Source organism: Podarcis vaucheri (assembly GCF_965113315.1).
Source record: "Podarcis vaucheri genome assembly, chromosome: 13".
Taxonomy (NCBI): Eukaryota; Metazoa; Chordata; class Lepidosauria; order Squamata; family Lacertidae; genus Podarcis; species Podarcis vaucheri.
Genome location: NC_138751.1, coordinates 55,315,224 through 55,328,880, shown reverse-complemented (window position 1 = coordinate 55,328,880; position 13,657 = coordinate 55,315,224). Strand labels below are relative to the sequence as shown.

At 43.4% G+C, this 13,657-nt stretch overlaps 1 protein-coding gene across 3 annotated transcripts in view; it reads right to left on the bottom strand.

Moving 5' to 3' along the window:
* PLEKHG4B (pleckstrin homology and RhoGEF domain containing G4B) overlaps positions 1–13,657 on the bottom strand; it is an 83,937-nt gene that overhangs the window by 32,185 nt on the left and 38,095 nt on the right. For all 3 annotated transcript variants that reach the window (XM_082194669.1, XM_082194668.1, XM_082194670.1), the window contains exons 6-11: positions 10,561–10,654; positions 4,856–4,942; positions 3,771–3,887; positions 2,455–2,553; positions 1,764–1,906; positions 965–1,103 (exon numbers count right to left, since the gene is read on the bottom strand). In XM_082194669.1, coding sequence (XP_082050795.1) covers positions 965–1,103; positions 1,764–1,906; positions 2,455–2,553; positions 3,771–3,887; positions 4,856–4,942; positions 10,561–10,654 — 679 coding nt within the window. The remainder of the gene's footprint in view (positions 1–964; positions 1,104–1,763; positions 1,907–2,454; positions 2,554–3,770; positions 3,888–4,855; positions 4,943–10,560; positions 10,655–13,657) is intronic.

Sequence of the window (13,657 nt, the reverse complement as noted above, 5' to 3'; positions counted from 1 at the left end):
GTCCTGAAGGTGGTTTCCCTAGGAACGCATTAATTGATTTTCAATGCATTCCTATGGGAAACCGTGCATCGCAAGACGAAAAAACCGCAAGACGAAGAGAATTGCGGAACGAATTAATTTCGTCTTGCGAGGCACCACTGTATTCATTTTACTACAATGAATCGATAGAGCTACCATTCTGGAGAGCATAGGAAAGAAATCGCTTTTTGACTAGGCACCTACAGTGGTACTCCGCAAGACAAACGCCTCGCAAGACGGAAAACCCGCTAGACGAAAGGGTTTTCCGTTTTGGAGGCGCTTCGCAAAACGAATTTCCCTATGGGCTTGCCTCGCAAGACGACAGCCCATAGGGAAATCTCCGGGACAGCGGGGAAGCGCAGCGCGTCTTCCCCACTGTCCTCGGACCTCCTCCCGCTGCGCGGCATCGGAACGAAGCTCCAATGCCGGGCGGGGGGGGGGGGAAGCCTCCTCCCGCCGTGCGGCATCGGAACGAAGCTCCAATGCCGGGCGGGGGGGGGACGCCTCCTCCCGCCGTGCGGCATCGGAACGAAGCTCCAATGCCGGGCGGGGGGGGGGGGGAACGCCGCCTCCCGCCGCCCAGCTTCGGATGGCTTTCCTGAAGACTTGCGGTGGGAGGAGGGTTTTCCTTCCCACCGCCAACATTCAGAATGCTCTGATGATGCCTCTGGCTTCTTTGGATGGAGAACAGAGAGGAATGTGAAAGCGTGGGAGAAATTCCCCTACTGTACAAAGGTGAAATTCACTGTAATCCCACTGTAATCCCTGACTCAGCATTACTTTTGAATCAGGAATTGTCGTTTGTTTTACTAACAACAACCCATAGTCTGTAGACTATGTCTCATAGCAAACCTATTTAAGTAAATGTTACTGAGCGATATGGCACGGTCTCGGTGATTGGATCTCCCAGCTATTGTTTTCAAAGTTGAAAAGCAACTTTACTGACCTGTTCACAGCCTTCTTCAAATTTTCTCATTGCCAAGAGATTCTCTAGTTGTTGCAGACATTTATTAGACAATAGAACCAGCCTATGAACTTCCTCATCTACTCGATTATACAGCTTCGTAATAGTCTCCATGGCATCTCTGTTGGAGAGAGGAAGAAACCAAGAGTTGGTTAACTAAATAGCAAATAACTACTGAAGCTACTAGAAATTAAAAGTGCTTACCTGATCCGTTTCAAAAAGCAGTGACAAACTTCAGGTTCTGCTGGCCAAAAATGACAGAGGCAATAATCCTACATAATAATCTCTGCCCCATTACATTATGTATCATTGGTATATTTTTTAAATTAAAGGCTGTGGTTCAGAAAAATGTGTAGCGAGTTTCACTTACAGAATGGAGTTTTGGAATGTTCCCTCTAACTTCGAGTTACCCAATTCAGATTACAGAACAAGCTGTTTTTGAGCTTCACGGAGTAGTTTAGGTTATTAGCAGTGGCAGAGAGCCTGCACTTTGAAATGAACGCATCAAAAGCTGAACTTTGCATGCCTATAGGATATGTGAGCTTTGCCCTTGGTGCTGGCAAAACACTATACAGTATTTAACTGTCACCTTGGACGGCATTTTCTCCTGTCTCTTTCTAAAACACAACGTGATCATTGGTTCCTTTGCGACACCTATGGTGACATTTTCATTTGTTCCAACATCCATATTTTTTTTTAAGCATTGTTTTCCAACTGGCGCCATAATGACAGAGTGCTTAACAATGCATAATGCAGTAATATTGCCATATGAAGTACCTACCTATAATCTTCTGTGTTACAGAACTCTTCCTTTCTAAGCCTTGCAAGGACTGTCCCACCCTCAAGCCTTAAGGTGACCAACAGTTTATCTTCCAGAACAAGTTTCATCATCGTCTTGTGTTTATTCATTAAGTCATCCACCTCCTAAAAAAAACAATGAAAGCCTGTTTGCTTTGCAAGTAATTCTGCAGGGAATATACCTGAAACTGCAGCACTCTCTTACTGAAGAACTCAGACTCAGCACTGGCAACCAGCCAGACCAGATACCACCCCGACCAGCATTATAGTTTTTTCCTTATAAGAACGTGGTGACACTGGTGGAAAAGCACCAGACTGGACAATTCTTCAGAAGCCTCTCTCTGCCTGTCCTGCCACCCAGTAAGCTCGTGGGGCAGGGACTACCTGAGAGTCATCCGGAGGCTCCCTGCAGAGAGCCCCAGACGGCCTCTTGCCCTGGGCCCCCCTAAACATGGTCCAGCCATGCAGTTCCATGGCCTGATGGATGCAGCAAACAGCAATGCAAATATTGTGATCCTCTTGTTAGGGGTTGAAGGACGGAGAAAGAGGGAAAGAGGGAGAGGCTTGTGGGAGAGGCAAGATTGGAACCCGGAGACTCCTATCAATAAGCTCTGTTTACTCCTCCCAGGAAGCTGGTGCTACATTTAGAAACACTGAACAAGACCAATACTCACTTGTGCAGTACTTGGCGTCTGGATATTGCTGAGTGAACATAAAGAGTATTGCAAGAAAACAAGGGCCTCTTTGCAGTTTGTAATAAATGGCTCAAGTTTCTGGAAGTACAGGTACAATAAATGGTTAAAATGGAACAGAAAACAGCATTTTTACAGTTATTCCATAGTACTGATGAGCTGTGCTTGTGATAGGATGTGTCCACATGCACAAAATTGCAACATTAGGTATATTATTAAGAGTCCATTGAAATAATAAGCTATAGATTTCATTAAATTTCAGTGTACTCTCTTTCCAAACTGCTTCAGCAATAATGTCCACCAATGTTGAGAGTTAGTATTGCCTCCTTAGCTTGCACCATGTGTTTCTTAGGACACACAAACAACAAGTCATAAACAGGTTGGTTGTTTTTAATTCAGGTCATATCTAGTGACCTGAATTAAACATTTGTCCTGACCACATTTTTCTAATAACCAGGATCCAGATGCTCAGAAAGGCTGCTTACTTGACTATGAGAGGATCTTATAGGAGTTCAAATTGGTTACCTAGCATACTGGGGCATTAAAGCAGAGGGGCAGTGGGCTTGGGGAAACCCAGCCAGATGTCTCAAGACCTAAAACACATCTGGGTCAGAATAAATGTTGTTGGAGGAGAGTTTCAGCATGATGTGTCCACTGCAAATCACCCTCCACCCCACTTTAGAGCTGTGTGGTACAATCAGTATTTGAAGGCATGTGTCATACCACCATAAATCTTGTCTCAATATGAATTACATTTATAGAGTTCAACACCTTTGCAAATCCCTAAGGCATTGTGGTGAAAAAACTATAGCTGATCTGATAAGGGGTTTTTTCCACTGTGGTGGTCATGACAGCCCACTCAATCTGCACATTCTTTTTTCTAGATCCTTTTTTTAAAAAGGAAGATTCACTGGCTTAGTTCAGACATCACAGCAAGCCATGGCTTGCACCAAGCGTAATTCACAATGCAAGTCATAGTTTGAACTTCCAAAATACTACAAACAAACCATGATTTTGTTTTTCATCTCTATTGTGCAAACAGCCTCTGGAAATGGAGAAATGGCTGTAATTGTGGTTTGTCATTTCCAAACAACATGCCAAATCCTAGGTAAGACTTCTCAGCCACAATCTGAGATGATCCCTGGATTGACCCAAGAATGTTTACCTGGATCATTCTTAATTCTGGGAAATATTATTATTATTAACAACTAACTTTTATGACAAACTAAATGTTAACTAAGGCAATCAAAAATTGGTTCAGAAAGCACCATTAAAAAGAGTTCCAAACCTTAACTCACCCTTCGAAAGCAAATCCAGTCATTATGACTATAAGGGAATGTTCCATCAAACTCCGCTGTCAGTTGGGTACAATCAATGAATCTATGCAAAGCCTTGAGGGATGTGAGAACTTCACACTGTCAAACAAAGTTAACACCTATATAAAATTTGTAGACACCAAACTTTTGAATGAGATTTGCATTGTGTCAAACAAAAGAAAACCAAGTCCCTGAATGCTTGCTGGATGGCTAGCAATGCACCTTTCACATAATCTCGAAGAATTGCAGCTGGTCAAAAGGTAGCCTGGCAGCTTTCTTCATATATGGGCTTTCCCTTTTACCAAATTCTTCAGGAAGGGGAATTTGCATTATCTGAGTACTGGCATAAAGTGGGAAAGTAGTGACATCAGTGTACCCACCCCTTCAGGGAGAATTCACTGAATGAAGTGCTTGGTGAATGAGGGAAGATACTCACCATATAGCCTGACATAGCAGCAGCTTAGCAATCTGACTGCAGAGGGGCAGATCTGCAGAGGGGCAGAGAACCTTTCTCAGGCTCTTCTGAGCAACCATCTGAGGGACATGTGCCATTTGTGGGCAAAGCCAGAAGCAAAAATGGGCAAAGCAACTAATGCCCATTTGAGCTTTCTAAAGTAGCCTTGTGTCGATGTCACTCACACACTCTGTCTTCCATCCAGACAGGCAAGAGGCAAGGTCAGAGCTCAAGGACACATTCCAACCAGGCCAGAACACCGAAGAGCAGGGTCAGTGAGGGGGGTGGCCCAGGGAGAATATCAGGGGCTAGACAGGTGGGTCTGGAGGACCACATCTGGCCCCTGGGTCCTAGGGCTCTCACCCTTGCTTTAAAGGGACACTATCCCTCAAGGAGAAAAAAGACAGAGGGTCACACATTTAGCTTGACATTAGCCAGTCCTTACTCAGTCTCCTTTGATCTCAGAAGGTTTTGTTGTTGTGAAGCTAGTTACCAATGCTTTCTGGCTTCCTGAGAGCAACATAGCAGAGGCGCTTACTGCAGGATAACTGTTGCGTAATTCACATGAGCTTTCCATATTTAAAATTCTGTTTAAATATATATATATATATACCTGAAATGCAACTTCTTTGTCAGGCTTAAAGGCAGATTCCTTATCAGTCAAGATCAGAACACTATGAATGGAATGAGGAACGGCATTCTAAAAACAAAATGAATTTGATGAAATACAATATGCACACCTTATTCAAAATAAAAATTAAGAAAAACCAATAGCAAAAACCAACAGCAGCAGCAATCACTGAGGAGGATTCAGACTGGAAAGACAGTTAGCAGATAATTCCAGCACAGTGGAACCTCGCGTTATGTACCGTCCTCCTTACGCATGCTTTGGGTAACGTGCTCCGCTAACCCGGAAGGAGATGCCCCTGGGTGCAACCTTTGCCCCAGGATACGAACGGAAGTCGCGCACTGGCAACGCGCTGGTAGCGGGAGGATCCATTAGCAAAAGTGGTTAAGAATGGTTTCGTGTTAATAACGGACCTCTGGAACGAATTAAATTCGTATCCGGAGGTACCACTGTACACCAGAAGTAAGCCCCATTGATCTTAATATAAATGTGTGTTTTGTATTTCACACAAAAGACTCTTTAGCAGACGTAGTTACAGTAAGCAGAGTACTCTTTTTGATGTTGTCACCTGCTCCTTCTGAGAAAGCAAGGAGAAGTAGCAGTAACATCTGCACATCTTGTCCTCTCTCTCTCTGTGGAAGTGGTGTGGGACTGGGTAACAGCAAGGAGGAGGAGGAGGAGGAGGAGGAGGAGGAGTGTCCACCTAGGGAGATGTCCAAGGGCTCCCAAAACCTGAAACTGGCATAAACAACTGGATTGACACCTCCTTTGCCTCACTTGAAGAAGGTATATACGGCTGGCAGGTCTCCTGAGACTCGGATATGGTGGTGAATCTTAAAGCAGAGAGCCTGGTGGTAGCTGGTGGCTCAGGGATGGAGCCAGAGGGAGCGCAGCTAAGAGCGACAACACCTGTCATTCACGTACTTAACTTTGGCTGGGCAGTGTTCAAAGTTTTAACTCAAAAAGGAATGCTGGGTGCCACTGTAACTTTTAGGAAATGTTGCTGTCCTCACTCACATCATTATAATCAAATATAGTATGGTCAATGTTACACACCCCACCTTCTTCAAGTTCACCAGAATCTGCAGAGAGTCAAACTGTATTTAATTTGTGTAACTAAAATGATGAACATTATAAAATTGAATTGTTTCCAAAACACATTTTTTCTTCAAGCAAAGGGAGCAGATAATAACATAGGCATCAGTTAAATCCCCACTTCATAAGAAAATGTACAGAACAACCTTTTTTTTAGGAAATGCCCTTTACATTATTGTAGAAACAAACTTTGATGCACTATGAATTAATTTTTTTAAAAAAAAATTCAAAAGTGGAGTTAATATATGGAAAATGCCAGATCCTTACAAAGAAAGGGATTATAATAAATAACAGCATTATTCAACTACTTTCAGCTGAGGCCAGAGTTTGCTAATACACTGTGCCAAGACAAACTGCCTTGCTTTCAGAATTTAATTCAACTTCTTGTGATAACTTGCTTTTCCACACGGAAATATGCCTGTCATATTGTAGGTGTATAGAAAAGTCAGCTTAGTAAGATAATTATATTGCTGTGAACTGAACAATAATTAGCTTCCCCACCTACATAATGACTTGGAGACCACAAAGTACCTGATTACCTACTACTAGACGCTTTCCCCAGAACATATTTCTCCAAAACCTGTAAGTATGTTAGCCAAAGAATGCTATTGAAACTCCATGACATTCAGTAGGGGGCTACAGATGTTGGAATACATGTCACATGCAATGCTTTCAGGATGAAGGACGTGTGGCTCCAGAATTGGCCTCCACCGTCACTTATGGACTCATTGTTAAAACCGTGTTTATGAAAGACAATCTTACTCAGCTACGAGGGATCGCTAAAGAATCCATAGTGCTAGCCTTTTATAGTTCCAGGCCAAAGAATGAGAATAAACACTAGCAAATGGGTATATTTGGACCATTTGGATCCCTTCCAGTCGGGATTCAGGCCTCATCATGGGACTGAAACTGCCTTGGTCGCACTGGTTGATGATCTCCGGCGGGGTAGGGACAAAAGTGAGAGCTGTTTCCTAGTTCTGCTGGATCTCTCAGCGGCGTTTGATACCATTGACTATAACATCCTTCTGGACCGTCCTGAGGGGCTGGAAGCTGGGGACACTGTCATACAGTGGTTCCGCTCCTTCCTCCTGGGCTGTGTTCAGAAAGTGGTGGTGGGGGATGAGTGTTCAGACCCCTGGGCTCTCACTTGTGGGGTGCCTCAGGGTTCTGTCCTCTCCCCCATGCTTTTCAATATTTACATGCAACCGCTGGGAGAGATCATCAGGAGGTTTGGGCTGGGTGTTCATCAGTATGCAGATGATACCCAGCTCTACCTCTCTTTTAAATCAGAACCAGTGAAGGCGGTGAAGGTCCTGCGTGAGTGTCTGGAGGCGGTTGGAGGATGGATGGCGGCTAACAGATTGAGGTTGAATCCTGACTTCCGGGGTCGCGCCATCGGTAATGGCGGACTCCCTCTGATCCGGAGGGACCAGCTCCGCGGAAAACAGGTCTTTCCCGCTACGGCAAAGCGGGGACCCTTTCAAAAATCACAGGCGGATGAAGCCTGTGACCATGGGACTCGGCGGGCACCTTTAGCGCCCCCCCAACCCGTAAAGGAACCCACTTCTGGGCTCCGGAGCGAAGAGGGGGAAGTGGCGCGGTGCTGAGAGTCAACTGCTTCTTCCATGGAGCGAAGCCGCACAGCCGTTGCCAGAGAGCACTGCCTTTTTCCTGGGACAATTTGGCTTTTAAAACAATCACCCGTGAGTACTTTAATTTTGGACAATTGGACTTCAAATAATGACCTGCGATTAGAAGGAAAATTGGACTAAGAAATTTATATTAATTTGGCACTGAAACGGGAAGGTCTAAACAGGAAGTCAGCCTTCCGTTTCTTGTAGATAGATTAAAGCAAAGACATGGCAAACTAGAGTTCAGAAAATCGCTTGTGAAGGATTAATTTTCATCATTTAAAATTGTTGAACCCCCTTCGGAAGCAGGAGAAGAGGGGGGGATTTTTTCCGGACTGTTTAAACCTGCAGAAGAGAGTGTAAAGTAAAGTAATTTTCCACCGTCTTGATCCTGGGAGCCGGGTGTCAGGACTGACGTTCATTGGAAGCTCATTGACCAGAGACAAACGTCTTTGACAGATAGTTAAATGAAGAGAAACATAGTGATTCCATTGTTCTCTTTCGCATTCTAAAGTAACAAATATTGACAAAATATCTGAAAAAGGAAACTTTGTTGCTAGATCCGCCTTTAAAAGAAAGAACAAATAGAAGTTCTTCCCCTAGAGGGAGCCTGTGAAACTGTTATTAAATTTGAATCGGGGAGCTCTGCAGCTGCAACAAGATTACGATCGTGGGAATAGGCTTCTGACCTTGCAGAACAATGTATTCAGAGGCTCTGGTGTGTGCTCTTTGCAAAACAAGTGCCCTATTGGAACAGATACATGAGAAGACGGACTTGATGACTGCTGTGATCAGAAACTTTGGACAGGTAGTGGGAAATTATATACACAGGAGTGTGCTCTGACAGACCAGATGAGGGAAGAGGATGTTGCTGAACCTTGGGCGCCAGAGATGGAGGGAGTTGTGGCCCAGCAGGAACATGAGTTTTTGGATTTGACAAATGAACTTGGAAAAAGCCAGATTTGGAAGGATAAAGTTTGGTTTGGTAATGGGGGGTTGTATAGACCCCCCTATGCAGGGATGTTTGGACTTTTCAAGTCTGGCAATGGGCCGTGAGATGTTTGGGGTTGTGGGGGCTCTTAATTCTGGAGGGACTTTGAAACATGTTCTTAAATACCATATGGGGTTTTGTGTGGAATATGGAAAAGGGACTGATTTGTCGAGAAGGGTCAAAAACACTGTTAAGTTGGAGTTCCCACGAGTGAAAGGAGCAGGAGACAAAGTAAAGTACAGGTATAAATATGAAGAAGAGCCGTGGAAGGGACATGGAAGAGACTTAAGGGCCTCGGACATAAGATTACCAGGTTAATGCGCTTGATTGATGGGATAGAAAGGACTGACAAAACCCGGGACCAGGAGGAAGAGATGCTGGATGAAGATTGGAAGAATTTTTTTTATTTTTTTTTAGGACTGCTTTATAAAATTGATGAATGTTAGAAAAATGCTGGAATGAAACTATTTGGCTTTAGTAAAAATGTTAAAAGAATTATGTAAGAATACGTTAGGGTTATGAAATAAGATTTAAGTTTTAAGTTTTAGGGTCTTCTATAGTAAGATAAGGTTAAAATAGATTAAGGTAATGTAATGACAGAATATTATGAAAAATGGAAAGGATTTGCTGTGATAATTAATAACTAGGATACAAAAAAAGGGAGGACTGAGGAGGTCAAGGAAAGAAGGTAATGACAGTTAAGGATTGGAGAATATTGGACTTGTTTTTAAATGTTTATGGCTTATTTTTGTCTTTTGATTGTGTTGTTGTATTGTTTGATTGTGGTTTGTTCTTTTTTTCCTTTTTTCTAGTTTTTCTTTTTCTTTTTTGGTTTTTCTGTAACTTTAAAATTCTTAATAAATATCATTTAAAAAACAACAACAACAGATTGAGGTTGAATCCTGACAAGACAGAGGTACTGTTTTTGGGGGACAGGAGGCGGGCAGGTGTGGAGGATTCCCTGGCCCTGAATGGGGTAACTGTGCCCCTGAAGGACCAGGTGCGCAGCCTGGGAGTCATTTTGGACTCACAGCTGTCCATGGAGGCACAGGTCAAATCTGTGTCCAGGGCAGCTGTTTACCAGCTCCCTCTGGTACGTAGGCTGAGACCCTATCTGCCTGTGGACTGTCTCACCAGAGTGGTGCATGCTCTAGTTATCTCCCGCTTGGACTACTGCAATGCACTCTACGTGGGGCTACCTTTGAAGGTGACTCGGAAACTACAACTAATCCAGAATGTGGCAGCTAGACTGGTGACTGGGAGCAGCTGCCGAGACCATATAACACCGGTTTTGAAAGACCTACATTGGCTCCCAGTACGTTTCCGAGCACAATTCAAAGTGTTGGTGCTGACCTTTAAAGTCCTAAATGGCCTCGGTCCAGTAGACCCGAAGGAGCGTCTCCACCTCCATCGTTCTGCCCGGACACTGAGCTCCAGCACCGAGGGCCTTCTGGCGGTTCCCTCACTGCGAGAAGCAAAGCTACAGGGAACCAGGCAGAGGGCCTTCTCGGTAGTGGCACCCGCCCTGTGGAACGCCCTTCCAGTAGATGTCAAGGAAATAAACAACTACATGACATTCAGAAGACATCTTAAGGCAGCCCTGTTCAGGGAAGTTTTTAACGTGTGATGTTTTAGTGTATTTTTGGTTTCTATGGAAGCCGCCCAGAGTGGCTGGGGAGGCCCAGCCAGATGGGCGGGGTATAAATAATAAATTATTATTATTATTATTATTATTATTATTATTATTATTAATCAACCATTCTTACCCCCATCACTATAAGTAGCATAAGCTGAATACCCTGAAGCTTAATGCTAGTACATTTCGGATTATCAACGGAAAAGGCCTACTGAAAATGCCCTGGCTTCAAAAAAAGAAATACTGTTCATTATCCCTGGACCAGATGGACACATAATAATTAGAATAATTGTAATAATATCCTTCTTTTAGTTTGTGATGTTAAATACATACATACCTGTAATGCTGTAAAGGCTTTGAAGAGGACAGCTACATTCTGACTTTTGCGGGCATCCACTAAAATAAGTAGCCCCAAAGAACGGGCATCCTTTCTGAAAGAAATAAGAGGAAGTTATTTAAACCACACTTACAAAATGTTTAGAAGTATAGTGGTACCTCAGGTTACAGACGCTTCAGGTTACAGACTCCGCTAACCCAGAAATAGTACCTCGGGTTAAGAACTTTGCTTCAGGATGAGAACAGAAATCGTGCGGCGGCAGTAGCAGGAGGCCCCATTAGCTAAAGTGGTACCTCAGGTTAAGAACAGTTTCAGGTTAAGAATGGACCTCCGGAATGAATTAAGTTCTTAACCTGAGGTACCACTGTAAAATGAAAATGAAATACGTGGCCATAATGAGCACAGAGGAAGATTAAAAAGCAATTTATACCATGCAGCAGCCATGAAAAAGGCAAATTCCATGCTAGGGATTATTAGGAAAGGAACTGAAAATAAAACTGCTGGTATCATAATGCTGAAATCTATGATGCAACTTAAGTTGGAATAATGTGTACAATTCTGGTCACCTTGTCTAGAAAAATGATATTGTAGAGTTGGAAAAGGTTCAGAAAAGGACCGTCAAAATGATTAAAGGGGAGGGAGCAAGTGCCTTATGAAAAAAAGCTGCAGCATTGGGGACTTTTTAGTTTAGAGATAAGGTGAGTAAGAGGTGATAGGATTGAAGTTTATAAAACTATGCATAGCATGGATAAAGCGGATAGAGAAAAGTTCTTCTTCTCATAACACTACAACTTGTGGATGTCCAACAAAGCCAGATGTTGGGAGATTCAGGACAGAGAAAATAAATGACTTCTTGGCCAACGATGCCCAAGAGAAAGGCCTCTGGTTTTTTCAGAAAGGTATATTTAAATACCTTTTTCAGTTCATTATATATCATTTCCCAGAAAGCCTTAATCTTTGGGCATGTCCACCAAAGGTGAAAGAATGTACCTTCGGCCAATCGGTGTTAAAGAAGGATAGAACTTTTTTTATGTATGCAACAACAGCAGCAAGAATACTTATTGCAAAGTATTGGAAGATGCAAGATTTGCCCACTTTGGAAGAATGGCAGATGAAGGTGATCGACTACATGGAATTGGCAGAAATGACTGGCAGGATCCGTGACCAGGGAGAAGAGTCGGCAGAAGAAGATTGGGAAAAATTCAAGGACTATTTACAAAAATATTGTAAAATTAAGGAACGCTGAATGATGTTGGATTGAAATTAAGTGGTTTCTAGCTGTAATGGCAAAAGGAATTTGATAAAATGGTTTCTTTCATTTAAAGTTATAATACTCTAAGATGTGGAAGAGAAAATAAGGTGTTTTCTTTTTTCTTTCTTTTTAAGCTGTAATGCTTTGAGATAAGGATTTGCTGTATAAATAATCTGAACTGGATATACAAGAAGGGGGAGGTGTGAGGAGGTCGGGGAAATATGTTACAGAAAATAAGTTGGGAAATTTATGTGTCTTTTTTGTTTTTTATGTTTGCTTTTTTCTTTTTGTTTGTAATAATTGGAAACTCTAATAAATATATTTTTTTTAAAAAAGAAATGACTTCTTCACGCAGCAGCACATAGTCAAACTATGGAACTTGCTCTCGAGGAGACAGTGGCAGCCACCAACTTGGATGACTTTAAGAGAGGATTAGACACATTCATGGAGAAGGAGAGGGCTGCCAATGGCTATGCTCTACCTCCACTGTTGGGGGGCAGCAATACTTCCGAAAACAAGTTTCTGGAAACTGTGGGGCGGGTGGGAGAAGATTGCTCTTGTGCGCACGTTCTTCCCAGAGGCATCTAGTTGGCCACTGTGAGAAGAGAACGCCAGACTGGATGGGCCATTGGTCTGAACCAGCAGGGCTATTCTTATAAATGCTTGGGCATCAATAGAACTGGGTGCCAAGACCTGTTACATACAACAGAACTTCAAGGGACACCATCTAATTCACCCCGAAAGAACTGGTGCACCTGTAATCATTTGTACATGTGCCAAAACTAGCTGAGAGGCAGCACATGGAGATCTACACTGATGCTTGCAATGTTCCCTAATTGTTCAAATTCAGAGTGGTTGGGGCAACCAAGTCACATGGGTGGGGTACAAGAAATGAATAATAATAATAAATGAAATAACCACAGTCTGAAACATTCACACCAGGCTGGCCACACTCTTGTAGCTCCAACAACTGCGAAGAAAAATGAATTTCAGCTGGGGCAGCCTCGCATCCTCGCTGAAGCCCCTCTCACCCACAGCATAGGAACAGGAGCCCTACCCTCTGCTGTATTTAGCTACTGTTACACCCTTGATGGCAGAAAGTATTTAGCTACTGTTACACTTTGATGGCAGAAAGTGAGGAGGAATTAAAGAACCTTTTATTGAGGGTGAAAGAGGAGAGAAATATGGTCTGAAGCTCAACATCAATAAACGAAGACCATGGCCACTGGTCCCATCACCTCCTGGCAAATAGAAGGGGAAGAAATGGAGGCAGTGAGAGATTTTACTTTCTTGGGCTCCATGATCACTGCAGATGGTGACAGCAGCCACGAAATTAAGAGACGCCTGCTTCTTGGGAGAAAAGCAATGACAAACCTAGACAGCATCTTAAAAAGCAGAGACATCACCTTGCCAACAAAGGTCTGTATAGTTAAAACTATGGTTTCCCCAGAAGTGATGTATAGAAGTGAGAGCTGGACCATAAAGAAGGCTGATTGCAAAAGAATTGACGCTTTTGAATTCTGGTGCTGGAGAGTCCCATGGACTGCAAGAAGATCAAACCGATCCATTCTGAAGGAAATCAGCCCTGAGTGCTCACTGGAAGGACAGATCCTGAAGCTGAGGCTCCAATACTTTGGCCACCTCATGAGAAGAGAAGACTTCCTGGAAAAAAACCCTGATGTTGGGAAAGATGGAGGGCACAAGGAGAAGGCGACGACAGAGGACGAGATGGTTGGATAGTGTTCTCGAAGCTACCAGCATGAGTTTGACCAAACTGCGGGAGGCAGTGGAAGACAGGAGTGCCTGGTGTGCTCTGGTCCATGGGGTTACGAAGAGTCGGACACG